The 18,187-nt window shown below is 41.1% G+C and overlaps 1 protein-coding gene across 2 annotated transcripts in view; it reads left to right on the top strand.

The window, feature by feature from the left end:
- The window catches only part of EFNA5 (ephrin A5), a 323,272-nt gene extending 306,164 nt beyond the window's left edge, over positions 1-17,108 (top strand). Inside the window, exons 3-5 of one of the 2 annotated variants that reach the window (XM_049769155.1) lie at positions 7,705-7,770; positions 8,176-8,256; positions 13,762-17,108. In XM_049769155.1, the coding sequence (XP_049625112.1) occupies positions 7,705-7,770; positions 8,176-8,256; positions 13,762-13,883 (269 nt within the window). In that variant the 3' untranslated portion in view covers positions 13,884-17,108. The remainder of the gene's footprint in view (positions 1-7,704; positions 7,771-8,175; positions 8,257-13,761) is intronic. The other variant, XM_049769156.1, reaches the window with a different exon arrangement.
- Positions 17,109-18,187: the final 1,079 nt, after the last annotated feature.

The following is an 18,187-nucleotide window of genomic DNA, read 5'->3' as shown; positions in this document are numbered from 1 at the left end:
TGTCAGAGTCAGATCTCTGGAATTAGAGATCTTGGTTTTTGTACAAATTCTAGCCCGAAGCCTAGGCTAGGATCTTTCTTATTGGTCCCAGGAAAAGTTCTGCCCAGTTGTGATTGTCAAAGTCAGTCCTTTTTGTTGTTGTTGTTTTTGTTTTTTGTGTCACACCTGGCGGCTCGCAGCAGTTACTACTCCTGGCTCTGTGCTCAGAAGTCACTCCTGGCAGGTGCAGGGAACATATGGGATGCTGGGATTTGACCCGGGGTTCATTCTGTGTTGGCCGTTGTGAACTGTGCTACTGCTCTGGCCCCAAAGTCTGTAATTAGTGGTCTTGGTTTTTGCACAGATCAAAAGAGGCCATGTCTTCTGATTTTATCTTTTTTTTTTTTTTGGTTTTTGGGTCACACCCGGCATTGCTCAGGGGTTATTCCTGGCTGTCTGCTCAGATATAGCTCCTGGCAGGCACGGGGGACCATATGGGACACCGGGATTTGAACCAACCACCTTTGGTCCTGAATCGGCTGCTTGCAAGGCAAACGCCGCTGTGCTATCTCTCCGGGCCCTTCTGATTTTATCTTACTGTTAGGTGTTGCTCTTAGATCAAGTTGTTGCTGTTTCCTCATCATCAGGGTGTTATATCAACCTGGCACAATTTGGTGCCAGAGCAGTATTATGAATTCCCCAAGGGGAGTTTGGTTCCTAGTGCTGTTGCAGGGAACTGTGTTGGTTCTCCATTTGGGATCTGGGGTTTGGGGTTGGACACTGTCCGATCACATAGAGTCTAAGTTGGGTCCACATGACACATATTCAGGGAGGGAGGCTCCTTTGTATTATAAAATGTATGGGTTCTTATCCCTAGTAGATAAGAGCTTGTTTCTATACATAAAATTTCCACTTTTTTAGTATGTCTTTGCAAATTGGAACAGTGTCATATTATATTGCTGGTGCATTTGGGGGTAAGAATGACAGGATACACAATCTCTGTGCCCTGGTTTTGACCTGAGCTTTTATTCCAAGCAAGAGTTTTTCTTCTAGATTTTTGTGAACCAAAACAAGTGAAGTTAAAGAAAAAAAATATATATATATAAAATATAAAAAATAAATAAAAACAATATAATATTCTTATGGGAATGAAATCCATTGCACATGTTTATCCCACACCATGGTCTTGTTGAATTTGAGAAATGATTTGCAGCAATAGGGATAAGGTAGTGTCCTTGAGCTGGGGTCCTTCTGGAGCTGAATATGGTAGCGTGCAATAATCCACATTTAAGGGTGTAGGGTGTGAGAAGAAGGGACACATAGAATGAGTCAGCAGGAGTGGTTGTTACAGTTTCTTGCTGGGGTACAAGATCTGGGATTGAGAGGGTGTCCTTTCAGTTTGGGAGTTGGATGATGGCTTATTGGGGCAGGAGGTCGGTCTTGGTACCTAATGAGTTAAGAACTCCTTAGTTCTTAAAATAGGAAGGGATAACAGATCAGGATTGGGGGGATGAGAGGATAGAAGGAATTTGAAGGGGGGAGAAGGTGATAATATATGAAGGGCTATATACACTATAGGCATGGATTATTTACAATATAGGTTTGGCAAGCAATTTTACCAGTTTTAAATTTTAATATTTTTGTCAACTGCCAGAGGTGGAATTTTTTGGTAAATGTAGCCAACGCCTGAGCTGGATTATCCTAGAACCTGACAGATTATTACAACATACAATTTTGGGTGTCAGAGGAGAGTTGTGTTTTGGGCCCCACCTACAAGTACCCAGGACTATTCCCGGATCGAAGCAGGGCTCAAGGGTCACTCTTAATGGTGTCTGACAGGCCAGGTGGTCTGGGGATCATGTATACGAAGCTTTCACTCAGTTCAGCAAGAATCTTTGGGGTGAGTTTGAACCACACCTTGCAGTGCTCAGGCTCCATTTCTTGTTCTCTTCTTAGGGATCACACCTTGTGTGCTCCAAGGACCATATGCAATGCCAGGGAGAAAACTGAGGTCTGCCGTATATATGCAAGACATACACATATTTTATCATCTCCCCAACAAGCAACTTTTAAATCTCAAAAGGGAGCACTGAGAGATGCAGGCCATCAAAGTAATGATTTTTCTCAATATAAAAATTAAGTATCCAGGTGCTTTGAAAAAAGGAGAGATAGCCAGTTGCAAATTCTCGCTGGGATATTTCTTCCTAACAAGAGATATAATTTTTGTTTCTCTGACTTTTTCTGAGTTTTTTTGGCCTGGTAACCATTTTTCAAGAAGTACATATGGCTTTCATTAATTTTCTCTCATTTCCCACTGATTCTTCTGTTCTCCACACTCCAGTTCATGCACACAAGATGGTCTTTATTGATTCTTTAAAGTTAAGAAGATATTTTCAATAGTATTCATTTAATTGGGCTTGTTTTTCCAACATTTGTTTATTAAAGTTTAGTTCACTATCACCTACCCAGTTTGCACAACCTCAATTGTATATGCAACCACATGCAACCTACAGAGGAAAAACACATTTCAAGGAATAATATGGACTCATACTCTGTTATTCCTCTTGCCCTTGTGAAAACCTGAGAAAAATGTTGCCTTTAGACAAACACAATGGAAAACTGCATTTTATGCCCCTCCCCACATATACACTTTTAAAATTATTTTTCCCCAGTTCTTCATTGTTCTGTGGATGCACACACACACACACACACAATCACAAACACACACACACAGAGTTTTGATGCTCACTGGCTTGCTCATTTCCTGGGACTTGAGAATCGTAACAGGCAATATGACACTTTATTCAGGGGTTATGAAGTAGGGCTCAAATTTGTTAGTAGTCCTACGAGATTGCTTGCAGATATTCTGCCTTTTTTTTTTTTTTCAAAGATGATGGGGGCTGGAAGGAGAAGGTTCAGTAGTAGAATATATGCCTTTCATATCCAGACCTTGAATTTGATCCTTGGCACCCCAAGCCCTCTCCCTCCGCCCCCACCCCAGCACCTGTCTCAGTTAGAGCTGGTGTTGGGTTTTTGAGCTGAGTATCTGGCTGAATCATTAACCCTGCAGATCTGATATAGATCACTAGGATTGGCCCCTATTAAAATTATTTGTAAGTACTGAAGAGAGAGTACAGGGGCTTAGGGCACTTGGGCACTTGCCTTTTCAAAGAAGTTTGATCAGGGTTCAATGCCCCCCCCCCACTTCATCTGCTCCCCCAAGCACCACCAGGTATCACACTTAGCTCAGAGGCAGGTATAGTCCTTGAAAACTGCTGTGTTTGGCCCACCCCTTTCATTTACTTTTAAAGCTAGTAATTATATATTTTATTACTGATTTTTTTCCCTATGAACAAGGGACACGGAAAAGAAGGATTTTGCCTTTTGGGGATCTCATCTTCAGAAGACTGGAGGCCAGAAAGATGGTACATGTGGTAAAGTGCTTTATCTGGGTTTGATCCCCTACCCTTTGAGGACCTATCTCTGAGCACAGAGCCAGGAGTAAATCCTGAGCAATACTGGGTGTGATACCAAAAATTAAAAGATTAAGTGGAGATGTTCAAGTTAACTGGTGAGTATTGGACCAGATGGTATGAAAAAATAAGTCTCACCACTCGTAAGCTTTCAGTTTTATGAAGAACATTTGTTACATTATTATTTCGTCACATTATTATTTAGCAGTATGAGGAAGCAAACCCAGTGCCCAGTAAGTGCTCTGCCACTGAGCTGCAACAAACCTTGATTACTTATGAATTGGTTTTTCTTTATTGTCAGGGAGAAGTGGTTAGGTCACACCAGGCTGTGCTCAGGGATCACTCCTGACAATGCTTGGTGGGCCATATGTGGTGGCAGGACTGATCCTGGGTCGATCCTTCTGGCCCTTACTTTTGAGTTGTTGGAAATCTCATTTAGATGTAACTTGATAGCCTGTATAAATAATTGATGAGAGATTTTTGATATGAAAAGAAAATTTATCTTCCACTTTAACTGCTCTTAACTCCAAATGTTTTTAGAGCTGGCCTTTACATTCTATTTCTCATGGTTGAGGAATCTCAGATTTTTTATGATTTTAGTTTATGTTTTGTATCAAAGTTCATTTAGGTTCATCCAACAATTTCGAGCAAAAGGGAGAAATGCGAATTGTAAGGAACAGCACAGACTGGCTACATTAGCAAACACAAACTAAGTGTGGTATGGGAAGGAAAATGAAAAATAGTTTTAATGCTGGAGCAAAACCAGATAGTTTCATCTTGTTATATTTTTTCCACAGCAGTTTATAATTACCTTATTTCAAGGCCTATTTTAAGTGAATTTCTAACAGTAGCTGAAAAAAGGAAACTAGAAAGGGATCTAAACCTTCAGACAGAGCAGAGGATAAAGAAGGCCTGGCCTGTGGAAGTATTTGTTATAGCCACTGGGCTACAGGTTGGCTCAGTTTATGCCCATTGTAGGCACTGGTGGTAACCATGTTCCCCATTGGTTCACTTGTGTGCAGCATTGAATCCATTATTCTCCCTTAAGTAAGAAATAACCTAAAAATTCTGTGCCTAAACAGTTTTTATTAGTTTACTTTCTGTGGGTTCAGGTCCCAGGACAGCGCAGCTGAGCAAGGGGCAGGTTGTGACCGAGGTCTTCTCAGGGACTGGCTCTCACATTCTTGTTAATGCTCAGGATGGTTGGCTGGGTTTAGGCCTTGCCCTCTGTTAACAGGAAGTCTCATTCAGCTCCCAAACTTGTAGTCCTCTCCCTCTCCATGGATAGTCTCACCATAGAGCTCCTAAGTTGCTTGGGCAAGAGTGAGAGGATAGGCATAAGGAAGAGGAAATCATAGAAAGGATATAAGGACATAAGGATATATATATATATATATGATATCATGAAAGTTGGTCATATATACTATATATATATATTTTTTTGTATGTATATATATGAGATCCTGAAAGTTGGTCTGAACTGAGTTTGCTAAAAAGGGATGGAGGGGACCTGCAGACATTGATTATCAGTGTAAGGATGTAGACACTGGTAAGGGTGTGATGCAGTCCTGTTATATTCCTGACACATAACTATTCACAGAATTGTAACTCATGCTGCCTAAATTAAGACATTTTAAACATCAACATCAACGAAAGAGTTCATTCATTTCATGAGCACAGTGAGCACAGGCTGATGGCTATAATAGTGTGTGATTTAGTGTGATCTATAGCCAGCACTCACATTATATTCTCTGTTCATCAGTTTCTTCTATAGATTAGAATGTAATAATCGAATAGCATCATGAGGTACCATCTACATTTTAATCAATACAGCTTTTCTGGTGATAGATATAGAGGACATGAGCAAACAGTGGTGAAGTTTGATGGTAAAGAAAGGTTTTAATTTTATAATATATGTGTGTACATATACTTATATGCACATCAAAAGGTATTTGGCTTTATGCATAATACCCTCTGGATACATCATCAGTGGACAATATGGTGTCTCGGCTGGAACTTCTACATGCAAAGCATAAATTCAGCCCATTGAGCTACTTCTGTGATGTCATGTGTCCTTAATTAATCAAAGAATATTTTTCAGTACTAAGACTAGTTGTTCTTCTATAAAAACTGTTGGAAAAACTTTCATTTTTCCTAGACAGACAGCTTATCATTTGTTGTAGCTTTGTTATTTCAGTGTGTTCTACAATGATTATTCTGCCCTGGATTTATATGATTTCTGTACATATAAATCAAAAGACTTTGCCTAGCTTGAAGAAGTCCCCCACTAAAATAATTAAACATTTTATCTTGCCTTGAGCCAGTTACATATTGTAGTATCACCAAGAAAATCATATTGTATATAGCCATTAATGTTCACCAGGCTTGTAGTTACTTCATCTGAGCTCAAAAATCTATAAGCAGCAGCGTAAATATCCATGTGTCACTTTTCACACCACTTTTCATGAATAAGACATGAAGCATCTCCAGCACCCTGGCCTTTTTCTAATGAATCAGAGTCATCAACATGGAGTATATTTGTGACATGCACATTTGCAGTTGGGGTCCAGAGGAAGGACACCATTTCCTGGATCTAGCCACAGAGTGCAAATATTGTGCCCTAAATAACACACTGGTTACTGTAAATGTCAGTAGAGGGAGTTTTTCCGACTTTGATTTAATGAAAGCCTACAGCAAAGCCAGCTGTTAGCACTTCTTAACCACTTGTCGGAGTAAACGGGACATGGGGACGGCCATAACCATTTTTTCTGAGTGCTGTTGTCTTAAAAATTCAAGGTTCTAAGCAGGTGTTGACTACACCAGTGTGTGGCCTTTAGATTGGTTTCTTCAGTCTTTTTCTCACCATGTGGGGTTGTGGAGATTCATGTAAAACCAATGTGATGTTTGCACCATGAATGTGCTTACCTGCAAAAATAGTCCTTTTCATTTTCTGGGATCCCTGGGAGAAATAAGAAAGATAAAAATAAGGAAGAGAGAGAAGACATGCCGGGCGCCAGCCTTTCTACCACTGAGGGAATAACCAGATTCTTGTAAGCCATGTGTGTTGTGATTGATGTCATCTGCGTTTTGGGAACAAAGAAACCACTTGAAGCAAACACATGGGGAAGAAAGTATGTGGTGCTCATTTCTGTAATTTTTGGCATTTCTCGAATGCATTAGTAAACATATGCAGTGGTTAAGGGTTTTACCGCCCTTGGAAATCCCTTTGACATGATGCTATATAGACGAAGGGGAGATAATCTTTCAAATGCAGGGAAAGTTTACAGTGTTATTATCTTGAAGAGGAGAAGAAAGTTTCTTCCTCAAATGGTTTATAACTTGAAACATGTTGTCATGTTTCGGTAGGCCCCCTTTATTAATTCCATCCTTGTCTGTGGCAAATTTTTAAAAATAAATGTAGCATTGCCACGTTATTCTTTCTCAATAGCATATTGTACTTATAATAGCAGGCTGGGAGTTGCTGGTCTTAGTTTAGTCATATAGAATGTGGAGCCAAGTACTGAGTAAGGTCGTTAATTGAATTATCTGCAAAGGCCTAACAGGCAGGCTTACTGGACAGAACTTTACTTTCCACTGAAAATGGGTCACGTGTGAGTCAGCCTCGGATCTATCTGTGACTGTTTTTTTTTTGTTGTTGTTGTTGTTTTTGGGCCACACCCCGCGGTGCTCAGGGGTTACTCCTGGCTGTCTGCTCAGAAATAGCTCCTGGCAGGCACGGGGGACCATATAGGACATCGGGATTCGAACCAACCACCTTTGGTCCTGGATCAGCTGCTTGCAAGGCAAATGCCGCTGTGCTATGACTGTTTTCTACCACACTTCCATCATGGGCCCTGATCAGCCTCCTTTCCTGAAGCGGTGAAAGAGTAGGTCCATGAAAGCTGGAGGCTTCAGCAGTATCTCCTTATTTTAGAGAAAATTGATTACAGATTAAGTTAAAGGAAGAGTCTTTGAAAGAAAAATCCCAAGTATTTGTCTAAAGATAGCCAACATTCGTCATGGCCATTTCTTTCTTGAAAGGAAAGAAGGGCGTGGCAGTCGACCTCTTCAGACTAGTCTGTACCACCCCCGAAAAAGCATTGTTGATTTTAACTTTTGGGGAACTTTGGACTTTGCTTCTGCTGGTCAGAAGAGAATTTGCTATTGACTGCTTGCCCTTGAAAATGAAGAGTAATTTGTTCTTTTCTTGTTCTCTTCTCTCCTGCTTGCTCTCTTTTTGTCTCATCCACAGCATCTGCGATCCCAGATAATGGAAGAAGGTCCTGTCTAAAGCTCAAAGTCTTTGTGAGACCCACAAGTAAGTGCTTGAGAATGAGATTCAGAGGGTGGCTTCACAGCGCATGCTCTATGTAGTCTGATTCACAGCGGTAAACCATTTTTTTTTATATCACTGTTAAATCCTGTGTGGTATCTGTTTTGTATATCAGCATTCATGTTTGAGTTTTCATTATATTTTCCCCCTCATCATTCTTCACGATGCTTTTATTGGAAGTCCACAGCAGTTGCTAACTTGTTGTTTCTTAGACTGTTGTCTGCGTACAGCAAATGGGAACAACATTGGCATTCGGTTACATGCCACTGATTGTAAAACAATCTCTACCGAAATACAAGAAAAAAAATAGAGAGAAAGAACAAAAGAAACGGGAGTTTAAGGGCGTCTTCACTAACATATTTGGCTCTGTTATCTCTATTTTTGTTATAGATAGCTGTATGAAAACTATAGGTGTTCATGATCGTGTTTTCGATGTTAACGACAAAGTAGAAAATTCATTAGAACCAGCAGGTTAGTATGCTTAGAGAATCTCTTTTAACAAATGCATCTCTCTGGTGCTTCAGTCCTTTTTTTTCCTTTCTTCCTCTCTGCATGTTTGCATGTTGTAGTTGCTCTGCTTTTGCTCATTGCTAGCAATGCTAATATTGCTTATCTTCTACCTCATTCCTCCAGTTTCTCTGTGGAATGCATGTTAGATAAAGATTCTTTTTTTGGACATGGGTTTGATATAATGCAATATCCTACTACAGAAACTTCATCAGAATGCCAAAATCTCACAACTTTTTTCCCATATCCTCAGAGCATGCTGGTGATCACTGTGCATATTAATGGATTTGTTTTCATGTAGGAGAAAAAGGTTTCTATTGTATATGCTTATAAAAATTCTTCATGTTCAGAGCTATGGATAAAAAAGTAAGGCTGAAAAAAAGTAAAGCTGCTACACAGAATAGCAACTAATTAAGTATATTTTCCCCTAGAAATTCCCATGCATCACTGAACTGATCGAAAGAACTTCATTTGAGTTCAACTATTATTTATGTGGTTGCTATCAATAGCAATTGATTGGAAAAGTATAGTCATATTGGCTCTGAGCACCACAGATCCACATGGCTGTTGCTACCACAAGTTTATCAGTAGTCTTTTGATGTAAATGCGATCCTTCATAACTGAAGTGAACTAATTATGAAGATTAAATACTTTTTTTGATACTCCATGCACCCAAACTTTCTCTTCACTATGAAGAAAAATAACAGAAGCACACTTTGAAATAATAGCTAGCTATTTAGGTTAGAAATGTAACTATTGAGCACATCTAGGCTTTGTTCAATAATTAGATTAGTTTTGTGCTTGTTGTTCACAGAGGTATATGATCCCCTGACCAATCATTTTTCTCACACACCTGGAGTGCCGTTTTCCCTGATTTCCATTTCTTGATATCTATAGCCATCATCAACCTAAAGAAAAGCAGAGGAATTTCCTCAGCATAGGAAGCTGTCAACCCTTTAATGGAAATAGAGAGAAGAGATGTTCTCCCTCCATCTCTTGACATAGGGCTTTGGAAATGAAATCTTTGCAGTCCACCCTCTCCCTTGAGTTTTGCTACTGGGCCAACACAGCCAATGAGCCTTAGAGAAACTCACCTGAGGAAATGTGGTGCTTCAGGACATACAGTGGCTTTCATATTGTACCTGACAGTAAGGTTTAAGAATTTTCCCCCAAGAATTCTTATTTTTCTAAGACAGACATCTTCCCTAGAACACACATCAGAAGTTGTACAATAGCTCCCAGTGGCTTCCACGAGATCAGTTAGTCATTCCGGAAAGTTGTAAGGAATGTATGCTGATAAACATGTTTAATTGTGTCTAGGAAATCAGGAAGCAATGTTGTGGCTTTTCAATGTACCAGGTACTTGACAAGCTGGGGGATTTGAACTATTATAGGACATGGACATCCTTTGAGGACCACGAAGCCCACACTTTTCACATGCCTGAGACTAGCCAGGCCACACAGCTATTTAGAGAATTTATAGTACATGGAAGATTCAGTCAGTTTAACACTCATTCTAATGTTAACTCTGAAAGTGGGATTCTCTTATCATTAATATATAGATATTCATAAATAGCAGCATATGTTCTTGGCTTTAATAAGTTATGTGGAGTAGCAAAACTAAATATAACTTAACCCTGAACGATAATCTATTTATATATATTGATGTAGAAGTTAGCCATCCTTTTCCAATAATCACCTTTCTGTGTAAATTCCCTCTCCTGCCTGGGGCCAGAACAATAGTACAGCGGGGAGGGCATTTGTCTTGCACTCAATCCCTGGTACCCTAACTGAACTTTTAAAGTTCATGATAAACCCAACCTATTCATTCTTCACTAGTGGAAGTTAGCTTAAGTTAATCAGAAGCTACCAGAAAATGTGTTCTGGGGAGTTCCTAGTTGTATAGACAAGCAAAATTTCTTGGGTGAGTCAAGGACTTTCTGATGAGCATCTTCATAAAAAAAAAATACCAGTGAGCCACAACCTGTGACAGGATGAGTACAGTAATCAAGTTTAATATTACAACATATTCCTCTGAAAATCTATCCAGATTTTAGGCTTTGTACCACTGTGTGGAATGGCTGAGTGAATCTTCTCCTTTATCCAGCACTGACCCACACTCTGGGAATCCAGCAAGCCTGCAAGGATTCCACTGCATGTTCTCAGCAATGTGTACTAATTCACCTGTCTTTGGAATGTATTTGTCTTTTATGTTTGCCTGTACACTCTGCCTGCCAGGTTTCTATCATCAGGGATACAGGATGATCTCAGGGCAGGCATATGCTACAGAATTTGCTCCAAAGTATTGTTGTTGTTCTTGCAGTTAACCATGTAAACCCTCTAGTTGCAGAGTCCCATAGCTAGGAGGCAGGATTTAATTGGTCTTCTGAAGAATATTTTCTTCTTCCAAGCCAGAGCCACTGTCAGGGGTTAGAATTGTCTTGTGTTTAGGGGAATTTTTGTGTACTTCTCAATGAGATAAATGTTGAATAGGAATTCCTCCTTAAATTCTGAAATTGCTGAGATTTACCCCTTTCCTCCTCTGTAACCAGAGAATTCCACAACAGCAACCCCTGCTTTAGGAAAAAAAGAACAATATTCTGTAAAAAAAAAAAAAAAAAAGATTTCTCCCTTTAATCAAAGATTGCACTTGTCCTTAAGGTTCATTGCTTAGAAAAGGGCTGATTCCAAGGATCTTCTCTGATTGGAGGAAGGGAAAGGCACTCCTGCAACACTTAGTGAAAAGCAGAAGCTTCCCTTGGTGTCCTATGAGGCTCTTTCACTGTCTGGTGCTGAGTGGGCTTGGAGCAGTTGCATAACCCTTGCTGAGCCTCCTGCTAACAGAACAAGAACAGCTCCTCTGGGTACCAAGTGTTGCCTGGTGCCTCTCACCAGAGCTCTTCTAAACTTGACAAGGATGATGATTTTTATGATATCCTAGTAAGAAGAAGACGAGAGAAACTCAGTAACTGGTGCTGTATTAGTTGTCTAGATATAAGTGGCTATTTCAAAACAAATGCTGGAAACCCCAGGACTGATGGCTTTTTCCCTGATTGAACTCAAAGTACTCTAGTGTGATTGACAACATATTGGTGATCTTAAGAAAGCGAATTAGAAAAAAAAAAGTGAATTAGAGGGGTTAAAGTAATAGTGCAGCAGTAGGGCATTTGCCTTGCATGTGACTGACCCAGGATAAACCTAGTTTGATCTCCGATGTCCCAGATGATCCCCCCAAGCCAGGAGCGATTTCTGAGCACATAGCCAGGATTAACCCCTGAGTGTGGCCCAAAAACAAAAAACAAACAGAAGAAAGAATGTGAATTAGGTTTTAATTTCAGAAAACAAGTGATTTCCTTCCATCTCCTATTTTCTACAGATTTATGCTATTTCCAGGGTCAAAAAGAAAAAATAATGGGAGGAAAGAGAGAGAAAAAGAGAAGGAGCAGAATGCCCATGTATTTGATTACATTTGATTTTCCTTGGCATCAATTGAAATTCCCGTTAACCTTTTCTGGTCTCAAACTAATAGCCACTCCATACTGGTTTGCAAAGGTCCAGAATAAGGGGGTCAATTTGACACAGGAATGTAGCCACTTCTGTGTGTCGACAGGCTCAGGTGCTTGGCAAAGGAGTCACTCACTATTTAGAAGGCATCTTCCTTAGTTCATGTTGGAGATAGATGTTTACTGAACTGAATCCAGCCATGTCTATGCAGCAGGGCAGCCTCTGAGCCTGTAAAGTTGTGATTTCAGGACAATTCATACCGAGTTTCCTTCACTGTATGAAAGAAGACATTTCCTCTTGACCATGATTTGGTATGTTGTTTTGGGGGTTTGGAGACTCTCAAAAATCTTCCTATTACAAAACAAAACAAAACAAAACAAAATTCTTCCTATTACCAATGTTCCCACAACCTAAAACTAGCCTCGTCATCAGTCATAAAAATATGTGCTACTTGGGGGGTCAAAGTGGTGGCGCAGAGCTGTAAGGCTGTAGCGCCTTGCTGGTGCTAGCCTAGGACAGACCATGGTTTGATCCCCCAGCATCCCATATGGTCGCCCAAGCCAGGAGTGATTTCTGAGTGCATAGCCAGGTGTAACCCCTGAGTGTCATGGGGTATGACCCCCAAAAAACAAAAAACAAAACAAACAAAAACAAGAAATGTGCTACTTTGGGGGTAACTAGGGAAAAAGCTGTAAAAGGAAGGATGACTCTCCCCAGGAAAGAATAACATTTTTTTTATGGCAATGTGTTGTGTGTTGTCAACACTGAGTTTAAAATAACAGCTTTCTCTGTTTTGACCATTGGGTGGATCTAGGATTGTGATTTCTAGCTCCCATTGCTAATGCTGAGCTAATTTATGCTTAGAACCTCACTCTGGACCCCAAGAATATGTCTTCAGAAAACACTTTCTATAAAAAAAAAAACAAACAAAAAACACAACACTAACTATAAACACCAACTAGACCAGGTGAAAGGAAGAAGATGAGCAGCCATAGAGCATAGTCTGGTTAGCAGACAAGCTTTTAGTCTATCTTTGGGAACTAATTGCCACAAAGTTCCGTTCAGAGTTAAGCCTGTTAATCACACAGATCAGGAAGGCTATCCAAAGTCAGGGGCAGCCTCCTAGAACACTTTATAGCTAAATAAGAGCTTAACTCACTTAATCCATTTTATTTAGAGAGAAATTTACATCCACGCTGATAATTTATGGGCAAGCTTCAGCCTGATAAAAATAAAAATAGGCAAGTTCAAGTAATTTAATCCTGGAGATACAGGGCTTATAATGGAAATCGCACCATAATTGATTCGTAATTGTAGGCAAACCACTGGACACTAGTTTATTGAGGCTTACTGGGCATTATGTATAGTTTATTTAAAATATTATTATTTGGACTTTAAGGTTTTATATTTAAAAATGTGTCGAGGCTTTGACACCCCCCTCCACCCACCCAGGCGTTCAACACTAATCCAGTGAAACCACTAAGGAAAATGGAAAATGGGAACCCTTTTGGTTAACTACTAATATGCCAACATAACTGCCTCTCTCCACCCTCCCCCTTCCTTTCCCCGCAAGAGCTTGTTCCTTGCCCAAGCCTGCTACTTGCTCCTCCTGTGGCACTGTGGGTTTCCAAAGGACAGGACAGTTCAGACGCTTCAAGTTGAGGTAAAGTGTGTCTGAGTGCTAGGCGACTCAAATTGCTCACATGCTAAAGGTTATCTGCACTATCCCCTGCCCTCTTGTGCTTGAAGGAAAGTATTCATGTTGCTGAGAAAGTCCAATTTGCTCTGCCTCTCTTTTGTTTGCTGTAAATAATGAGTGATTATGCAGACATGAAAGTCAATGGTGGCACAAGGTTCATTACCCTAGTTTGCAGAGGGTGGCGAGGTCTGTGAACAGCAGGCTGCAGCGGGAGTGTTATTAAGGATGTGAAATCTCATTGGAATGTGTGCTTTCTATTCGAACAGATGACACCGTCCATGAGTCAGCCGAGCCATCCCGCGGCGAGAATGCGGCACAGACACCAAGGATACCCAGCCGCCTTTTGGCAATCCTACTGTTCCTCCTGGCAATGCTTTTGACATTATAGCACTGCCTCCTCCTGTCACCTGCCACAGAAAACACCAGGGTCTTGGAACACCAGAGATCCACCTAACTGCTCATCCTAAGAAGGGACTTGTTATTGATTGGCTTTTTATTTTTCTGGTTTTTGTTTTTGGTGGATGTCAGATTTTTTTCTTTCAGCCTGAATTCTAAGCAACAGTTCGGGGCTGGGGCTGGGGGAGAGGAGAGAGGGCTCATGTTGTTGATGCCTCCCTCTCTCCTCACCTCACCTCACCCTACCCTGAGCCCTTACCCTTGACTTCTCTCACCCCTTCCCAATTAAATGGACTCCAGATGAAAATGCCAAATTGTCGTAGTGACACCAGTGGCCGTCAGCTCCTGTGCCTGCTCCTCTAAGCTCAGCTGTATTTGTGCACGGTGTCAGTGGGCTGTGGACCAGGAAGAATAGTGGCAGATGCAGCCAGTGACGAAGCCCGGGAGGGTTTTGCTCTCCATGCAATATTTATGCCGACTCATTCAGGACTGTAAGATGATAGTGTAGGGCATCAAATCCCCATGTCAAGTCCAGAGGGGAGGTATTAAGAATAAATACAATATTATACCATCTCCTCTAGGAGCAGATAAATGAACAGGCTTCTAAAAGGTTGAGACACTGGTTTTTCTAATATGATTGTCTTAAAGCATTTTTGACAACAGAACCTGTGTTCCACAAAAGCAGCCCCTTTTCCTCTCTCAGAGGCAGGTAGGGTGCCAGAAAGCTAGCACAGAGCAAGTGTGGAGAGGAAGAAAACCAGGTTTGATGGGGGTGTGTATGTGTGAGTGCCTCTAATTTTTTTGGTGACTGGGCAGTTGCACACCAGATTTTTTTTGTTTGTTTTTCTCCTTTGAATACAGATCACCATGGTGCTACAACTTTTTGTTTCTTTTTTAGAAACTCAAAGAGGCATTTTTATGAATAAAGTGACCTTCCCCAAGGCTGACAAGCCAGGGTTGATGAGTGCATAATGGAATAGCTTTGGCTCCTTCTCTGGGGGACCATAGGTACTAAGGAAAGGATGTCAGTGGCCAGAGGAGCAGTGATTTGGCTTTGCTGGAGCACCAGAGTGTCGTGGCCTTTCCCCACAACTCCCATCCCTGAACCCACACTTGGCTCTACTTGCCATGAGTCCCGGGTTCAGAAACACAGCCCCCCCCCAAGTCAGCACGACTTGGGAGGGCTAAAGGGAAATTTGGAATAAAATTTCCAAAGTTTCGAATACAAAAACATTCAAGAAGTGATTTTTTTATATTCTTTCCCTTTCTGACACAGCCTGAAGCTTAGGGGGAAACGTATGTTTATCTGTGGTGAGATAAACAAGATGGAGTCCCAAAGACTTTAACAAAATATTTTTTTAAAAATCCACTAGAATAGAAAATACATTATTTAGATATACTTTATGCTGAGAGTGAGTATATATGCTTGTCCTATTTAAACTTGTGAGAAAAAAGTGGTATCCCTTGATACATTTAGAACTATGGGGGGGCTATCTTGTTTCATTGTGGGGGTAGGGCAGAAGGAGAAGAAACGCAGGACGGTCTGTTGAAGGAAACTCAGCAAGGCCAAGATGAGACATTACTAGTTGGTGATGAGGAAATGCAAGCCTTGGGGATTTCTCCGGGTGAGGCGCCCATGAACATGGAACAGCGCATCCTAGACAGGACAAAGATCTAGCCACTTTTCACTCTAGCACGACATGTCATGTCAGCTGAAAACCCTGCCTTTCGGAACAAAACGGAGAGTAAATGCAATGCTCTGAGATGTGAACATTTGGAAGCATTCCAGCAAAATAAGGAATTTTTATATATATATATATATTTGTGGTTTTTTTTAAAAATGCATATGTAAAAAAAAAAAGAGGGGTCACATGATGGACAGAGGCAGTACGGACAAGAGTGGGGATTTGCTAAGAATTGTGAGTAGTGCTAAATGATCAAAAGACCGAATGAAAGGCAGCTGCAAAGGTCCAGTGCCCTGAGGAGTTGTACAGATGTTGTTGAAGGGTTATCTGGGCTCACCTGATGTCATTGCGTGGCTGTTACCTCTGGGTCTGTGTGTAACTGGGATCATGTGAATGGTGTTGCCAGCCGTGAAAATAATATAATCAATCCTGTTTCCCCTTCCCCTGTCCCCCAAATCCGGAATTTCTCCAGAGTGGCAGAATCTTAGCACAGAAAGCAGCCACCATTTCACTTTTGTGAAACAAAAGTTCACAACATTGCATTCCTTTATTATGATGATTATGATTTATATATATCAATTCTCTCCATAATCTCCAGTAATACTTCTTAATTAATAGCTACAGGCTGGTTGGTCCAGTGTGATCAGGTTGAGGGGGGGAAGATACCTTCTAAAATGGATCAGTAGTCAGAATCCAAATAATAACTGCATGTTTAATAGCCACAAGGAAATCAGATGATCTTGTACTGATTCGAGTTAGTCACGACTACATTTAGCAGTGCTAATTTCATTTTAGAAATGGTGACTTCTGTGGTTTTCCTAGAACTTGTCTCTAACAAATGAGGAAATAATTACTCATGGCCCTCTCTGCCGTTGTCGTTCATTTTTCACAGTCAAGTTAGGCTCCTTCCTTTCACCGTTGTGCCACTACAAATTAAGTTAAAATAAATAAATAAAAATAGCAAGACTTTCCCACACCAGTAGACTACTCCATGCTTCTCTCCTGATTAGTGACGTAATTGTAGGTGATGTCTGCCACTGAGTTTTCAGGAAAGAGGATCCGTAACAGACACTTTTCATCTTGTCCCTCCCCCTCAAAGAAAAAACCCGCTGAAAACAAAATAACAAATGAGCTGGTGGCCTCTTTGTGGCCTTGTTATAACCTTCTGCAAGATTGGGAGGAGGTTGATGCAATTTTGTAGCAGCTTTTACATTCAAAAAAAAAAAACTCAAAAGTTGGAAAGGCTGGCATCAAACCCCAGTGACCTTTGCCCCTGGTTGCCAAGGGCTTTGCAAGGAGAAGCAGGGAAATAAGAATCTGTCTGTTTAGTGGGTACCGTGTATCCTTTACTAGATCAGGTAACAGTCTGTGTTAGCTTAGACTATTGTTTTGTACTGTACTTTCTTGGGTGGCAGAGGAAAGAAAAGTGAAACGTTAAAAAAAAAATCCCCACCTGCGTTCTTTAAATTCTGTATTATTAGCAACCTCTGTTGTATATAGTGTTTGATAATAAAGTATTAATTTGATTCTTATGTCTTTTGTAAGTGAGAACAACAGTCTTTCAGGATACGAAACATGATTGAGGCTTTGACACAAACAGTGTGTGCATGATTGAGGCTTGTCACAAATGGCCGGGACATTGTGTGGGCCAGGACTCACTTCACTCGGTCTTGACATCCCCACGTGCCCCTGGCTCAGGACCTGGCACAACACGACTTGTTTGCGCTCTCTTCTGTCCTTGATGTTTCTAGGTCTGATGTTGGAGCCCTGTGGTTTCCCCACCCACCCAGCATATAGGGTTTTGCATATAGGTTCCTAGCATGTAGGAGTTTGGGAGCAATTCTGGACCTTGGTTTAGGATCTTCGTTGGTGGTGGTTTTCATAGATGATTCTCTTCCTCAGGAAGAGCTTTGCTGGTTTCCTGCACAGACCCTGCCAGGGAAAGTTTGCAAAGCCCTTTGCATTGAAAGTCTTTGGAAATGGATGCGCTTTCCCTCTCTTTGTGTTTGTGAGACGAAGAATCCCGCAGTCCCAGTGGATTTCCAGGGACTCTTGCTTTTCTCTGGTGCCTTAGCAACAACAGCAGCCATTTTTATCCGAGTCCCCAAAACGGATGAAAATCGTTCAAACTCCTCCATTCATTGCTCCCAGAGCTGGGATCACTAGTTTTCCTTCTGAAAACCACTTCCACCAACATCTCCATATACCTACACTCCTCCGTTTTTATTTTCTACGTGTTTGGTTTTTGGGAGGGGGTGTTAGTTTTGTTTTGTTTTGTTTTGTCTCTTGCCTTCCTCTCCCATTTTGTTTTCCCTCAGAACCTTGAATGGGCAGATCTGTCTCTGGTTTGGCACCACTGGGTTTTTCCCAGGCATTTGCCCCAGAGCTGTTCGGATGTGAGACAAATCTCCCTACAATGGGCTTGCTCCCATTGTCTGTATAGCTTAATAGATGCTGGCATGTTGGAGGTTACCCATGAGTCAAAATCCACTTTCCATGCTTCCCCTTGACACCCCATTGAAGCCACTCATTGCATGTGTTCTGGGCGTGACGTCCGGCTCCGTGTGGCCCTGTGCTTGTACTGCGCTGCTTTGCAGTTCCTTTGCACTCA

Source organism: Suncus etruscus, chromosome 2 (assembly GCF_024139225.1).
Source record: "Suncus etruscus isolate mSunEtr1 chromosome 2, mSunEtr1.pri.cur, whole genome shotgun sequence".
Taxonomy (NCBI): Eukaryota; Metazoa; Chordata; class Mammalia; order Eulipotyphla; family Soricidae; genus Suncus; species Suncus etruscus.
This window is presented reverse-complemented; position numbering and strand designations above follow the sequence as displayed.